The following is a 16,641-nucleotide window of genomic DNA, read 5'->3' on the forward strand; positions in this document are numbered from 1 at the left end:
GGGTAAGGTCGGCAATAGTTAGGTTTAGCTTTGTTGGTCGAATTATAGGAAGATATTATGAATTGTATTAAATATGTTTCAGATTTGGGACAATGTTATCGGATATTTATCGGCTGCTATCATACGTTTACGCATTCTGACCAATATATTATTGATTTGATATCAGTTAGATACGCGTACCGTGACTCATATCGTGTAGGGTAATTTTGTTGGTTTCCGTAAGTTATGAGCCTACGAATTTGTGGTTTGTAATCGTTTTGATCAATTGAAATAAATTCTTGACTTTCTTCTCTTTATAGGCAAAGGGTCATTAAAACACACATCAATAGATATCGCCCTCGAAGGGAAACGATCCTCGTTTTATATGATTTTAGATGGTCATAGTCGTTCATAAGCATTAATATGGCGCAACGACCTTAAAGCAGTGGTTGGCAACTTTTTGATTCCTCAGCTAAATGCTTAATTCATGCACGGAATATTACTTATTATCTTACCTCGTAAGAGACGAAGTAAACATTTTTGAAAAACAAAGCTATAAAAATATATTTTACGAATAGTTGCTTTTGAAATAAATTTTAATTGTGCGTTATCTATATTTGCATCTTTGGTTGACAACGTTGTTATTTAAGGAAGCGTCGGAACGCTACTTCAACAAAGCGGCTTGATACGAAAACCCTGTTATCGTGGCCGCCGCTGATTACTTATCCGACCGCGACGGGACGCTCGAAACATGTCTTGTCGGATCCCCCGGATTCACTCTCGGTGCTTTTAGGTCCCTTAAGCATGTCGTCGTCGTGGCCTAAAGGATAAGACGTCCGATGCATTCATATCTAGCGATGCAACGGTGTTCGAATCGATGTCTATGGGCTCCAGTAACCACTTAATACCAGGTGGGCTCTGGGCTCGTCCACCCATCTAAGCAATAAAAAAAACATAGCTATCGCAACCAGTAAGTCTGCGGGCCAGCATATTGCATCTTACTATCAACGCCCTACGCTCTCTATCTATATCACAATCGTCCGTACCATCCTCTGTTACCCAGTGATCGAGGTACTTGAAGCACTTGACTTGTGTAAGCGTTGCGCCTGCTAGTCAGATTGGAGGTACTTTCTCGTAAGTTTTGTTCTGCGCTTTGAACACTAGCAGTTCACTCTTCTTGGCATTCTACCTCAGCTCGTGGGACTCAGCTTAGCTCTCACAAATCTTTAAATGTTTCCTGAGTGCACTCATAGATGGGCTCAGCAATACCATGTCGTCTGCATAACTAATGTTCTTAAAAGAAACTCCATCGATCATGCAGCCGACACCCGCACTACTGAGCTCATCGATGAGCTTATTCATATATATGGTAAATAGTAAAGGTGAGGTTAGACCCCGGCCTCACACCACATTCTAAAGGTGCGCATCAGAGTGCGCACCGGCCCATCGCACACTGTTGTTATGATTGCCATAACAATACTGAAAAGTTTTAATTAATTCAGGCCGCAGCTTTACTTCCCTAGCTAACTTATTCCATAATAAGCCATATCGAACAAGATCAAAAGCTCTGGACAGATCCAGGAAACATGCGCACACAGGTGTTTTCCTCCCAATATAATACTGCACAGTACTCTTAAGTGTCATTATCGCAGTATCAGTAATTCCTAAAACCAAACTGCCTATCATTAAGATGCACGTGTTTATTTAGGCACCTATTTAGTAAGCTATCCAAAATTTTAGCTGCAATTGTGGCCAAAGAAATCAGCCTGTTGCTATTGATGTTTGACAAATCACCTGTTTTGTTCTTAGGAATGGGTGTGACCATAGTCTTTATCATTTCCGCCGGGAGATAAGAATGACTTAAACATAAGTTAAACAATAAAGTCAAAATTCTAGGTAGGTGAACCCGCCTTTTGTACATGTTCAATACTAAGGCTATTATGTCCTGGGGACTTACCAGAGAGCCATATTTTTGACCACCGCAGTGATGTCACGGGCTCAAGAAACGCACCTCAAGGCCACTGACGTCATAACAATGCGCTCGAGTAGATGGACCTAACGGTGATGAGATTTTACAATGTTCTAAAAACTGATTGGAAATGTCTACCGGCTCTTTTGTCCCTTCAACATTCGATGGAAGACTCGATCTAGGACTCAACCTATTCACTTACCTCCAAAAGCTTCCGAAGCTACCATATGCATGATTGGACGCGATTAAGTCCATCTTAATCTTACGCTCGTTGTTTTGACACTCCTTTAATTTGGCTTTGAAAGCTTTCCGAGATTCACTCATTTGCGTGTAAGTCATGCCAGAACTGGGCTTACCTATATCGAGCCTCCGCGTGAGATTTCTTTACGTACTTATTCCATCCCGTGACATATTTCACTTAAAATACGTATCACAGATTTTATATAATAATATATAATTTATCAATATGAAGTCTATACCTATTCTACGTTCTCACACATCTTATCACAGCACTACCGAAAAATAATAGGGAAGTCAATATCTCTTAATTTACTATGACACCGTTTTTGATACTTATTAATATGAAAGGAATACCTAATACCTATACCCTATATAGTATTCTTTGAGACTTGTTTGAAGAAGAGCCTAGAATGAGTTTTTAAGAGTTTATAAGTGTATTTGCATTATGTATAATATGTGTACTAATTTAATGATACTTTAATTTTGTGTGCGATGTACATAGGAAAAAGTAAGCCTATTTATTTCCCCTTTATTGAGGAGTTTGGTTGGATGTCGAGTTTATAGTATCTTTTTCAGGTTACGCGAGTCGTAATCACAATTAATACTATGGTTCTATACGGTTCTATATTTTATATTTATATATTTTTTTGTCATTTCAAATACTTGACAGTTTTCGTGGTCATGAGCTCCTTTTCAGTGGTAAAACTACATTGCGAGTTGTTGGTGAAGTGATGCTTAAAAAAGAGCATACGAAAGCATATATAGGAATAAAAATACATTTTGATTTTATCTGTTTGTTTACGGACGAGGTAGAGTTTTTAAAATATTGATTGAATTTAAATATTGATATTACACTTTTAATTTTAATACCAACATCTGAGATAGTTGTGAAGTTCGAAAAACCAACATTCTTAAGATTACGTCACGATAAAGTCACGATAACCTGCCTGAATCTGCTTACTTGCAAATCCGACCTTCTGACGTTTACTGTATGTTCTTGATTGTATATCTATAGTTTTACTTCCAGGTTCCCTTCGATGGTTTGCGCCAGGTGTTCCCCCCCATACCGGCTCTAGGTTTAACCACAATAATATACTCAGCACTTCGGCCGTTTCTGCCCTACCCAGTGCTAGTGCTGACCGGAGGACTCATTGGTGAGATTTAAAAAAGAAAAACATCAATTAATTTCTTTAGTAGTTATAAGTAATAAGCGGCTTGGCTCTGCCCCTGGCGTTGCTGACGTCATTGGGCGACGGTAACCACTCACCTATCGGGTGGGCCGTATGCTCGTCTGCCTACAGGGGCAATAGAAAACAAGGCAAATAGAAACAAGAGTAGATGTGATGTAGTGTGATTACAAGACAATGACATATAGCTTCATTTGTACTATCTTTGGGTCGTAATGTGGAATGTATTTACTGGTGGTAGGACTACTTATGAGTCCACACGGGTACCCTCACCACCACCCTGATAATTCTGCCGTGAAACAATAATAATGCGTTTTCTGTTTGAAAGGTGTTGAGTTTGGTGAAAAGGTGAAAAGTTTAAAAGGTGGGACTTTTCATACTACGTTCCTCCCAAATATTAACATCGCCTATTATAAGGATTGAGCCATCACCAAGATATGAGTGGAAAAGGTTGGAGGAGACCTTTGTCGATTGGCAAACAGATCTGCAGAAAATAAGAAAAAAATCAAATAATAGGCTAGATTAAGGTTTAAATAAAATTTAAGTTTTCTATATAATATTATATTTAGTCATATAATTGTAATATGGATCTGAATAAAAGGCTATATTATTATTATTATTATTATTATAAGGATGCTTGATGTCACCGAAAATATTCTAACAAGTCACCTACAATATATCAAATGTTTGCCGAAGATTATTCCAAGATTAGATATAAAGGGTTATCAAATATATATAATATTATATAAGCGTTGAATCCTTGAAGCATAAAATATATCTTATTCGATAAATAAACATAATATACATTGTTTTTGTATTGGATAAATAGGTGGACGAGCTCACGGCCCATTTAGTGTTAAATGGTTACCGGAGGCCGTAGACATCTACAACGTATATGCCGCCACACACCTCGAGACATGAGTTCTAAGGTGAGACCTTATAGTAACAACGGCTGCCCCGCCCTTCAAACCGAAACGCATTACTGCTTCACGGCAGAAATAGGCAGGGTCGTGGTGCCTACCCGCGCGGACTCACAAGAGGTCCCACCACCAGCAATTACGCAAATTATAATTTTGCGCGTTTGATTTTTATTACACGATGTTATACCTTTACCGTGGAAGTCAATCGTGAGCATTGGTTGAGTATTTCATTAGAAAAATTGGTACCCGCCTAGGATTCGAACATCGGTGCATCGCTCAACACGAATGCACCGTACGTCTTATCCTGTAGGCCACGACGACTTCAAACACTGTTTAAGAATGGACCGCTATCAGAGAAGCTAGCTTATCTGGTTTATCTTTACTGATAAAGCTTTAAATTTATTATGTTTTCAGGCTACCTAACTTACGATATGATACATTATTATGTTCATCACGGCTCGCCAAAAGACGGAACCTATCTGTACGCGATGAAGAGATACCATTCGAACCACCATTTCCTCAATCACGACAAAGGTTCGCTTTTGCCATTCTTATAACACCTACATATTATTGAAAGGTCAAAATGTATTTGGCTTTAGCGAAATTTTTGTAACTTTACAAAAGAGTAATTTAAAGTTTAAAAATTGCTAAAAATATCATCATAACAAAAAAACTTCTTCAGCTGTTTGAAATGTGGTAAACATAATTGAAGTTCAATTAAAAACATCGAATTGTTAAGACTAATACAAAAAAAAACGGATCTTTAAATAAGCATTTTTTTCCTACCTAAGCTGGTGGTCTTGAGAGACCATATCAGCGTCACCGGGCTAGTAGGTGAGCTCACGGGGCTCAAACCTACAAATATAAATTGTCGCGAAACCGAAATGTCGCTTAAACCAAATGCCTTTCGCCCCTCTGTATTATATGTAGGTATGTATATAAATATTAGAAAAAATATAAATATCATATCAAATCATATGTAGGTATGTATAAAACAAAGTCGGGTTTGTTCGAACACTTATAACTCGAGAACCGAGACTGATTTTCATGTTTGTTTTTAATTTGTTTTGTTGTATTTGTCTCCGTCCCAAATAGTAGGATAACTATTAATAGTATCGGAAAAAATCACGAAAATAACTAAATAAATGATGAAACATTTTCCCGTACAAAATGTTCATTGGTCAAACATTTAATGCCGTTATCGTCAGGTTTGAGCCTCGTGAGGCTCACCTACTAGTTAAGGTTACGCTGATATGGTCTCTCTAGACCATCAGCTTAGGTAGAAAAAAAAAGCCATTGATACGGTAAGCTCTCCTCCCCTCAAATTAAAGAACCTGTTTTAAACAAGAATTTCAAATAGACAAGATATTGTATATCCACATTATTCGGATAATGGCGTATTTTAGATTTTAGAAATTCAATACGGTACCGTAATGAAAAAGGATTGACATATATTTTGGTTGTTAAATATTTATGCGTGCGTTCAGAAATTTATTTCCTGTAAACTAAGGAAAATATTATATATCATACGTGTATATACATAAACATATCACTTACGATACGTCTGGATAATGCTACCTTAATGGCAAAGTGATATTTAGTTCAGCTAATCTATAACACGAACTTCATTGACTGTTAGGTACATCGATTTATTATCATCGTGGTAATAGATCGATGGTTAGGTGGTACGAAGTTCGACGGGTCAGCTACACTCGCGAGCAAAAGTTTGGAATCACTTACTTGAAATTGATTCCGCGCGATCTTGTGTACTAAATATTTTTTTGATAATCATAAAAATGAGATCATTTTAAAGGTTGAATTCCTAACTTTAAACTGATACCAAATTCATTAAAATCAAGCCAGTATTTAAGAAGTTATCTTGGATTAAGTGAAGGAATAACGAAAAAGACGTGTTTCAATTGCTTGATACGTCGCGAGTTGCGGCCTACTGACCCCTATAAAAGCACCTGTTATCGGATTTTCTTTATCAGTCGACTTTCACACGTTGACTGGTACATATCTCGGCTACTTTTGACCCTTTACCTTGTACGACAATTGGGACAACACCTACAGAAGTAGCACAAATCGTAGCCCTATTGCAAGAAGAGCTCAGCCAGCGGATTGTCGCTCGTCGGCTCCAAATAAGCCATTCCTGTGTTTCAAAAGTTTGCAAGCGCTTTCAAGAGACTGGTAGCTTTATCCCGAGACCAAGATCTGGACGGCGCCGGGGCACATCGGAGAGGAATGACCGTTTTATCGTGTTAACCTCTCTCCGAAATCGGCATTAACCTGGTGTCGACGTCCAACAGGAGCTCCGAGATGTTCGTAGGGTAGCAGCTAGCAAGTAGACAGTTCGTCGACGACTCAAGCAAGCGAATCTGACTCCAAAAAGGCCTGTCACAGGCCCGAAACTCACGGTAGCTCATCGACAAGCACGCCTTCAATTTGCTCGTACCAATCTTAATTGAGAGGTTGAGCAATGGAGGCAAATCCTGTTCTCCGACGAGAGCAGGATGTGTTTGCATGGTAGCGACCGAAGAGGTTGGGTCTACAGGCGGCCTGGGGAGCGATTTGCGCAGTGCTGTTTCGCTGAAACAGTGGCTTATGGGGTCGGCTCTTGTATGATGTGGGCCGGCATTTCCTTCGACGGTAAAACCGAGCTTGTTTTCGTGCCTGGTGGGGGACGAGGAGGCGGTCAACTTCGGACGGGTACATTTCCAATATTCTGCTGGAACATGTCGTTCCCTATGCGGGATATGCCGGTGATAGCTTCCTCCTTAAGCACGATAACGCTCGTTGTCACACTGCCCGTGGAACAACTGAATACTTCGAAGAAGTCTATATCGCCACATTGGACTGGCCTGCGCTCAGCCCTGACTTGAATCCTATTCAGCACGTGTGGGATGAACTGAAGAATAGGGTTCGTTCCAGAACTTCTGCTCCTTCATGCCTGAATGAGCTGAAATCGGCGTTGATTGAGAAGTGGGAAGGTATCCCACAAGAATCAATTCAAAAGCTGATCAGGTCTATGAAGAATCGTCTTCGAGGAGTTATTGGGGCAAGGGAAGGGAACACAAAGTACTGACATTTAATTTTAAGGCTAAATAAATTTTTTATTTATTAATTTTTGTTGTTTTATGCATTCATTATTTTTCCATATTTCCTTTGTTTCCTACCTCCTTCACTTAATCCGGAATAGCTCCTTAACTACTGGCTCGATTTGAATGAATTTGGTATCAGTTTAAAGTTAAGAGTTCAACCTTTAAAATGATCTCATTTTTATGATTATCAAAAAAATATTTAGTACACAAGATCGCGCGGAATCAATTTCAAGTAAGTGATTCCAAACTTTTGCTCGCGAGTGTAGTTTAATTAAAAATAAATAACAAAAAAAGACAAAAAACCGGCTTCAACACACTGAAAATGACAATCTCGTTAACGTAAGTGAAGTCAATTAAATATGCATTATTAAAATATATCTCAGAAACTATTACGGATATTTATAAAACTTAAATGGAACCAGTTTTCAAATAAATATAAAAAAGATTTATCATAATCGGTTTAATTAGACAAAAGTTCTGAGGTAAAACACATTTCGAATTGATAACTTAATTTTTTTTAAAGTCGATTGTGAAAAGATTGTGGTATAAGAAAGTAAAGTAGAGAGAAAGTAAAAAAAAAGTAGAAGATAGAAGAAAGATTGTGATAGTTTTTGTTATCTATTTCCTTAGGACTCTCTTATTAAGAGCTAGAGCGCGTTGCAGACCCTTATGATTTGGTACCAGTTTCTTGCATATTTTTGCTGCGACTTATACATGCGTTCGAGCTCAAAGATAGTCCGTTTGACCGAAAGAATCGAATTCAAATAACTAAAACAGTTTCAACGTAAGCCTGAATAATCAAAATTCGGACTTCGTCGTCACCACTTATTCAATACCTGGGAAATGTTATATTTTGGCTGATAAAAATGATGTAGGTATCTCTTCGCTCACGCAAATCGATTCTGACATAAAAAAATATTTAAATGACATTTCGGTATATCGCAGATGTCACACCTACTACTTTGTCCCTTGTATTTTAAGCTTATCTATAGGTATAGGCAACTAATATGCAACTATGTAGTAAGATTGAGGAGAAAAATTAATAGTATATTTGTGGGAATATCGGTACGGTTCACACTGGCACACTCTATTTATTTTAAAAGAGAGATGTCAAAGTCAGTAGTCGATCGATATTACAATATTATAATCGAGATTCCGATCGAGGTTATTATACGAGTGTTTTTATGAAAATAAGATTTTAAAGTACCTAAAAATTCACTAGATTTCACCCTACAATCCCACATAATTATATTTTCCGTGATTCCTTCAAACTATTGTCTATACTATAATAATATTATAAAGAGGAAATATTTGTTTGTTTGTTTGTTTCGAATAGGCTCCGAAACTACTGGACCGATTTGAAAAATTCTTTTTCCATTAGAAGCCGACATTGTCCCTGATGAACATAGGCTACTTTTTTTTATTTTTTATTTATTTATTTTTTTTGGTTTCATGTGTGTTTTAATGTTTCCGAAGCGAAGCGAGGGCGGGTCGCTAGTATTGTATAAATTGGTAGTAAAAGTAGTGTCCGGTATACCACATATTTGCTCGGTTGAGTAGATACTATTTTCTCGTCTACTCTTCATATGCCGCTAAGCAAACATGTGAAGAGTAGGAGAGAGGCTTAAACTAGAAGTTATACAGAGATTTCGCCCTAATGTCTCAAATGAATATTAGATCCTTAATTGTTCATTTTCTTCGAAAAAACAAAACAAAGAAAGAAAGATGTAATATAATAGCGCATTTAAACGCTATTATCTACGGTACGGTGAAGGCGGTCACAAAAAACTCATTATAGTCGAATGAAACTAAAACCTGTAATTCTTGGTATATGAATTGTATTTTTTTTTCTTTCAGCATACGGCATAAGCTCGAAAATGTGGGACCATGTGTTCAGGACAGTTGCTCACGTAAAAAAATTAAGTTTTAGCTTACGTTGGTAGGAAGTGTTTATTTACAAAAAAAAAAAAACAATCACTGAATGTTTAACAAAGGCTAAGTCAATTAAAGGTGGTATTTTTTGATGTATTACTACTAATTTTATTTAATATCAAAATCATATTCTTTTAAGACATTAATTTAGTATTTGCTTTGAACGTTTACATGCCGTATCAAAAAAAAAAAGAAATATTTTTGTAATAATGTATGAATAATGTTCCTTGTAATGATTTGTCATTTAGTTTTCGAAAGCATAAAAACTGTGGTACTTGTATTATTTTAAATTGTTCTGTATTTTATTTTCTAGTTTAATGTATTTTTTTATTTCTTTTAATGTCATTGTTCTATTATAGTTGTGATGAAAATGTGATTAGTTTTCGTATATATAATATAGATGTTTAATATAGGTTTATGGCGCAGTTAGGTTATTTAAATGTGCTATTGTGATTTTAAGAGAAGTCGTCGTGGCCTAGAGGATAAGAGAGCCGGTGCATTCGTATCGAGCGATGCGACTCTGCCGGTGTTCGAATCACTCAGGCAGATACCATTTTTTTAAAGTAATACATACCTCGCTTATGTTCACGAATGACTTACACGATGAAAGAATAACATTGTGTATTAAAAATCTGTCATAAAAATTATTGTTTAGTGTAATTATTTAGTGGTAGACCGTATTATGAGCCCGTGTGGGTTGTACCCGTGTTGTTGTTGTAGGTACTGCTATTTTACCTATTTCTGCCGCTGAAATATAATGCGGTCTAGATTAAAGGGCGGCGCAGCCGTTGCACTAAGCAGTTAAGCATCAGAACTCGGCATTTACTTTGTTGATGTCCATGGGCTCTGGTATCCACTAGGCACCAGGTGAGTTCCGAGCTCGTTCCACGGAATATATAAAAAATGAATGAATTATCAAAATATTTTTGGGAACAAAAAGTATTTTTAGCTTTATTAATAATGTTATTTTTATTATATAATTGTGTACTTATATATAATATGTAATTGTGAACTTATATAATGTAAATCTAGTTTGTTTCACAGTTGTCAAATGGGGAACAATTACCGAAACACTAAAATTATACTAATTAATTTCAGATATATCGTGAATAGGTCGGAAATTATTTTTTCATATTTCATTTACATACTTATGATATTTTATCATACTTTCTTTAGATTTGATAATAATATGAGATACCATTTCGTTCGATAACTCGAGGCCTTTTTTTCATAGTAATATTAACTCAGTAACTGCGAGCTAGTCTGTGGTGCTTGACGGCCCTTTGGACATGATCTTTTTCGCACGTTCTTGTCGTGGGTAAACAATCCACTTTTCATCACGAGCGATCAATCTTTTCGTAGACGGTTCTGTTTCTTTATAAATAAGAATCGCAAAGGAGTGACGAAATTCATTAAAGTCGCTTTTAGTCAGCTCGTGTGGTATCCAAATACGTGCCTTTTTTATTTCCAAACCTATCGAATCGGTCCAGACTGCTTTGTGGTCAAATCGTAGCTTTTCATCTCTGTTTCATCCAAAGCATTACGGAACCAAGTCCATTAAACTGCTCTTATGTATTTTTTATGAAACTGCCTTTGAAATTACTCGTTAGATTCATTCATTTTATCGAACTTTAAAAGGCGGGAAACTGTTTTTAATTTTTTAATTTTCCATTTTGAATAGTCTATTTAAATAGTATCATAACATGCCAAAAACAAACAGCACAACTAAATAAATTTTCTGTAACTTTTTGCTCATAAAATACGAAAAAAAAACTTTCCCTTGCCTCATATGTTATAATATTTCGTCAATGAAAACTATTTAGGTTGACAGAATAATAATAAAAAATGTATAGAAAATTAGTTTATATCAAAATAAATACTCGTGATGCCTCTTTGATGTAAATATCCGCGGTCATTTAACGAAAAAGCACACTAAGTAATGTTGTATTGTAATGCTTTGGATTATTTGGATTTGAAATCGCGTTTGGTTATTTTCGGTAAGGCTGTGTTAAATTACTAAACTAACGTCCTCGTTCTAGGTAGTAATAACAAATAAGATCGCCGAATTTTCATCGTTCAGAAAACGAAAACAATACATTCATATTCAAGGCACGTTCAAGGACGAATGAAATAATAATAACCTAAAAGTGAAATCTCTGGTGTGAATTTTTTTTATATAATACTTCCCTATTGCATTGCACATTAACAAGCAATTAAAAGACATATTATGTAGTTACAATAAAGCATTGCAAGGTGAAATTTTGCAATCACGAATCACTGACTGTTTTAAAAAAAAAACCTTAAAAATGTTCACATTTCGGAATTAAAGCGTATTCTTAAATTGCAGTTTTAATTTATGCAAAAATATATTATCTGTGATCCGACATAAACACAATTGTATATTTATTTATGTTACATAATAATAATAATAGGTCGTAGCTTTGAACTCGCAATTCCAGTAGTGGTGGAGAGTGTTCTAATTCTTAAGTAAATTAAAGAAGAGGAAAATATACAAATCAAATGTCAATTTACAATCTTTGAATGTAATTTGTAATTATATAAAAAAAAACTTTCGGTCATGCCTATGAGCAATGATGTTATAGTAAAAAATTGTTCGGATGGTGGGCTGATTTACATTGATTTAGTGACTGGCGACAGTGAAGAGCATCACTGGACCGTGCTATTTATACGCGTCTATGAGTTGTTTTTTTTTGTAGCGGTCTAGAGTACCACCACGACACTTCAAAAAGGTACCTAAAAAAATATAAAAAAATTGTTATTATATTTTTAGCTTTTTGTTTGTATGAATCATAATAAAAAATGCGATAATATTAAATATTATTTTTGTAGCGTATGTTTTTTATTTCATGTTCTGTTTTTCTGGCTGTTAGATAATTATAATTAATTAAGTATCGATATATTGTGAAGCGAAATAAAAAAATAAGAACCGGTCTCTGTCTAATTGAGTTATAATGATTGGTCAAAGAATCACAATTCTTCACTAACAATGGTTTGCATTAATGTGAGGTTTTTTTTTAATTGGTTAATTTTTTTTTCATAGGATTAGTGAGCTCACTTGAGCCGACTTTAATGTAAATTGCTTGCCGAAGCCCATGTGAATGCCGTCACCAATTTTGAGAAATCAAAGGTCGAACTTTCAATTGTATAATGGCTGTTTCACTATTTAGACTAGCTGATTAGACTACCTGAAATTTGTATGCAGCGGGAACAGCGCCCCTAGCGGCAAACATAGGCAAACGTTCCAACACCATACATTGACATAAACTTTTACGCTGTCGAGAACGTTAAAAAACTCGCACTAAGCACATAGAACGCATGACTATGTACTTCGTGATAAAAATAGGCGGGATGGTGGTACATACCCGCGCGGCCGTGCGGGGGTTGCAAACGGTTTTGCTACATATCACGGATATGTGTTTGTGGTTTATAGTTAAAGATTAAATATTAGTAATCATTTAATTTAATAGTTAAGAAGATGTTGGGTAGCAAAGTCGTATTTCCCGTATTTCTATTTCCTTGCCGCATCATTTCGTAAATAGGCTTTACGTTGAAGGATCAGGCTTTTTGGTAGAACCTAAGAAGTCACGTTCAATGATTTTGTTTGATTTTCCAAAACATTCCACCTTCATAGATATTAAACAGTTACTACACGTCTAAACTTGAAGAAATACTTATTGCAGTTAGGAGATAATAACAATTCATTTAACACCCGCATTGTTATCGTCCTAAATACAAAAAAAACAGATGAATAATAATCTAACAGGTGAATGAATAATTGTCAAAAAATTACGTAATTCATGATAAATACATGCGTTATCAAATTTAGTGATTTCTATTAAAAAAAAAAAAACAGTGCAACGCAATGAACGTGATTTGATTAGTCAAACTTTTAGATAAAAATCTTTTTGTATAATTTGAACGGTGATAAGACGAGCGACTTTTGTTGATTTTCGTACTAGCCGTTACTATGAAGCGATGTTTTCGACTCTGATTTCTTTATACGTATCATCATAGACAAAGTTTTTTTTTTTAAAGTAACCGATTTGGATGCTCATACAGACAATAATAATGTATGTGAAAAAAATGTTCTGTAAATTTAGAAGTGTTTTAAGGGTAGTCGTATTGTTTTTATTGTTCGTGAATGTAAGTGGATGTAACTTAGGATTGGACTTCCTAGCAGAAGATTTACTAGCAGCCTTGGGTCCAATATTGACCTCTACATCAAACATATTTGGTGATATATTTAAAACACATTCCATAGGTAAGTCGTTTTATATTTAAGTGATTTTCAAGTGTTGTATATAATATTTGTTCGGATTATGAAAAACTACTTCTTTTTTGCTTACTTGGATGGTAACTGACGCATCACCTTTTTTTATTGCTCAGATTGGTGGACGTGCTCACGGCCCACCTGGTGTTAAGTGGTTACTGGAGCCCATTGACATCTACAACGTAAATGCGCCACCCTTCAAACCAAAACGCATTACTGCTTCACGGCAAAAATAGGCAGGGTGGTGGTACCTACCCGTGCGGACTCACAAGAGGTCCTACCACCAGTAATAACCTGATGCTAAGTGGTGGAGCTTATAAAGGGTGGTGGTATCTACCTGGCGGGGTGAGAAGACGCTCTAGTACCAGTAATTTATGTAAACGTATAGATTATGTATATTTAAATGTAAGATTTGAAACCTTTGATCTCGTATCTCGAAGTTAACAGCGGAATTTATGTTGTGTTCTCTGTGCAATGTACATTTCTAGACATTTTGCTGTGAGGCGAGGCTAACATTCATTACCGTATACAATTTATTAAAATAAAATGAACAAATACAGTAGTTTCTTATTGGTAGTAGGGCCTCTTGTGTGGCCCGTACGGGTGGGTACCACCCTTCTATCTATTTCTGCCGTGAAGCAGTAATGCGCTTCGGTTTCAATGGTAAAACTGAGACTTAGAACTCCTGCCTCAAGTTTGGTGGCGGTATTAACGTGGTTGATGTATCCTTGGGCTCCGATGAGTAATGACACCACCTATCCTGACAATTAAAAAAAGCCATGAAATTAGAAGTTTAAATAAATTTAATTTCTTCTCGTTTCCTTTCATCATCATCATCATCATCGTCAGCCTATAGCAGTCATCTAACTACGAATTACGCCAGCAAAAAAAAATTATGACTGGTTTTAAGAAAGAAAAAAAAACATAAATTTTCGAACTCAATATATTATCTGTGCTATCAATATCTATTTTTTTTTTGTCAAATAGAAGAAGAAGACGGCCCTATTACTCCTGATCTGATCACCGAGTGTTTGAAATGTGGTCACGAGCTGGCCCGCAGTTCGAGAGAGCGCGGGAACAAGCTCGTGAAGAATGGTATCAACCTGGAGGCGTATTCACCATCGCTGCTACACTTCTTCTCTCCTTCTTACTCAGCTGATATAAACAACGCAGTGGAAGTGTCCCATGAGATTCTTAGTTCAACGAAAGTACTTCAGACGAAGTTATGTGCGTGGTAAGTTGTCTTGAACTGTTCTATTGGAGTTTACTCCTTGATAATTGTTTTAATTTATAGCTTTGAAATAAAAAGCGTTAGGTAAAAATTTTTTCAAAAAGATTTACCTCGTAACACTTAAATATCAAATTAATTTTTTAATAATATTTTATTCAATGATCACACCACATTTAGTAAAACGTCTACTTAAAATTTCTGTGTTCTTTGATGTCTATTGAAGGTGAGATGGATGGCAACGATTTTATACATTAAGGAGTATTATATTATTAACAAAGAGTTATGAGTATACATGTCATTTAGATTAAATTAATGTTCATTTTAATTTATGAATTCTGTTAGAACTATTTAGTCAGTACCTAATTCAAAATTAACAAAATTTTAGTAAGATAGTAATTTACGTTCTTAAAAATAGATGGCAGCACATGTTTAATTAAATAACATCGAATTCATATAATTAATTATGAGTATGCTAAATTTAGAGACTTTGCACACTAAGAGCATTTATTAAGAAACCAAAAATGGTTTAGTGATTTTCAAAATATTATATCTCAATAAAAAAATGGTCACATAAAAAATAAAAGTTTTTGTAGCTTCAAACCCGATCATTGAGAAAAACAAATTTGAAAGTCAAGGCCATGATATGATCTACCATCATTATATATATATTTATTTCCACAGCAGTGATGTTACGCCAAACACGTTTATGGCATTCTTGGAGAACCAGGTTATTAAAGTCCAAGATCCTACCCTCGGCATGCCCTCAACCATTATCTGCGGGAACGCCAAGTACCGCACAACAGATGGCATTTGTAACAACGAGCGACACCCTTACTGGGGCAGGAAGGGCGCGTGTTTTACTAGAATAGCTAACCCTAGATACGGCGATGGTATGTTTTAGTTTTTAATGGTTTTAAGATTGTTTCCGAACAAAATGATTTCGTGATCAAAATATTGTGGGTAGAAATCTTAATACGCGATTCGCTTTATATGTATCGTTATGCCGGTAAGAGTAACGCCATTTGTTATCAAATAGCAGAAACGAATATCAAAAGAACTAGTAATATCGAGAACGCTAGAGAAGTGTAACGCCATCTATTATCAGGGGGGAAAGCATATCGAAACGACTAGTAAGTACTACCGGGAATGTTCTCGGTAATTGTAGACTTGTCATGTCGACTATAAAGCGTTGCAGAGATTACATAAAGGCAGTCGGTAATCGGTTCTACTCGAAGCGAAACAGCGAACGGATCACCTGAAGCGAAGCGGAAGAACTGAATTGCGAATTATGAAATGTGCCCTAAGTGTTCTAATTGTTAAATAGAGTTTGTACTTGAGTGAAACTTTTATAAATCCCGAGCCCCAGCGCGTAACAGTGTATATATTTCAAGAACCAAATCTGTTTTTTAACTTCACTTGGCTTTCATAATTTCATGATCACTAGTGAAGCAATGAAATGATGATCTATGAAAAGCAATGAATTATTTTGTAGTCGTAGACTTTTTGAGATCGCGCTATTTAAGTTTATACTTATTGCTATTTCGAGTTCAATAATTATAACTATTTCGAGTTCAAAAAACACAATGAAACTTTTTCAAATACACAGGGTGTGTTGAAACCGTTCTCGAAAACGAAGATATTTTGCTATTGGTTAGGTACGTTTATATTATTATATAGGCGAATGGTGAACCGTCGACGTCGCCCAAAGCACGTCATTACGGATCCCCCTGATCCATTAAAGGTGCTTTTAGGCACCACAAGCACCGTTCACCGTCCTCGTCGAACCCGTCG

At 35.9% G+C, this 16,641-nt stretch overlaps 2 protein-coding genes across 2 annotated transcripts in view; both read left to right on the top strand.

Moving 5' to 3' along the window:
* Fa2h (Fatty acid 2-hydroxylase) overlaps nucleotides 1–12,279 on the top strand; it is a 35,555-nt gene extending 23,276 nt beyond the window's left edge. The window contains exons 4-6 of the mRNA XM_089728265.1: nucleotides 3,216–3,342; nucleotides 4,710–4,829; nucleotides 9,254–12,279. Of these exons, the coding sequence (XP_089584391.1) occupies nucleotides 3,216–3,342; nucleotides 4,710–4,829; nucleotides 9,254–9,339 (333 nt within the window). The 3' untranslated portion in view covers nucleotides 9,340–12,279. The remainder of the gene's footprint in view (nucleotides 1–3,215; nucleotides 3,343–4,709; nucleotides 4,830–9,253) is intronic.
* Nucleotides 12,280–12,426: 147 nt separating this feature from the next.
* LOC114239933 (immunomodulatory peroxidase) overlaps nucleotides 12,427–16,641 on the top strand; it is a 33,804-nt gene continuing 29,589 nt past the window's right edge. The window contains exons 1-3 of the mRNA XM_089728263.1: nucleotides 12,427–13,610; nucleotides 14,607–14,853; nucleotides 15,532–15,740. Of these exons, the coding sequence (XP_089584389.1) occupies nucleotides 13,397–13,610; nucleotides 14,607–14,853; nucleotides 15,532–15,740 (670 nt within the window). The 5' untranslated portion in view covers nucleotides 12,427–13,396. The remainder of the gene's footprint in view (nucleotides 13,611–14,606; nucleotides 14,854–15,531; nucleotides 15,741–16,641) is intronic.

This window comes from Bombyx mandarina, chromosome 06, assembly GCF_030267445.1.
Source record: "Bombyx mandarina strain Sakado chromosome 06, ASM3026744v2".
NCBI lineage: Eukaryota > Metazoa > Arthropoda > Insecta > Lepidoptera > Bombycidae > Bombyx > Bombyx mandarina.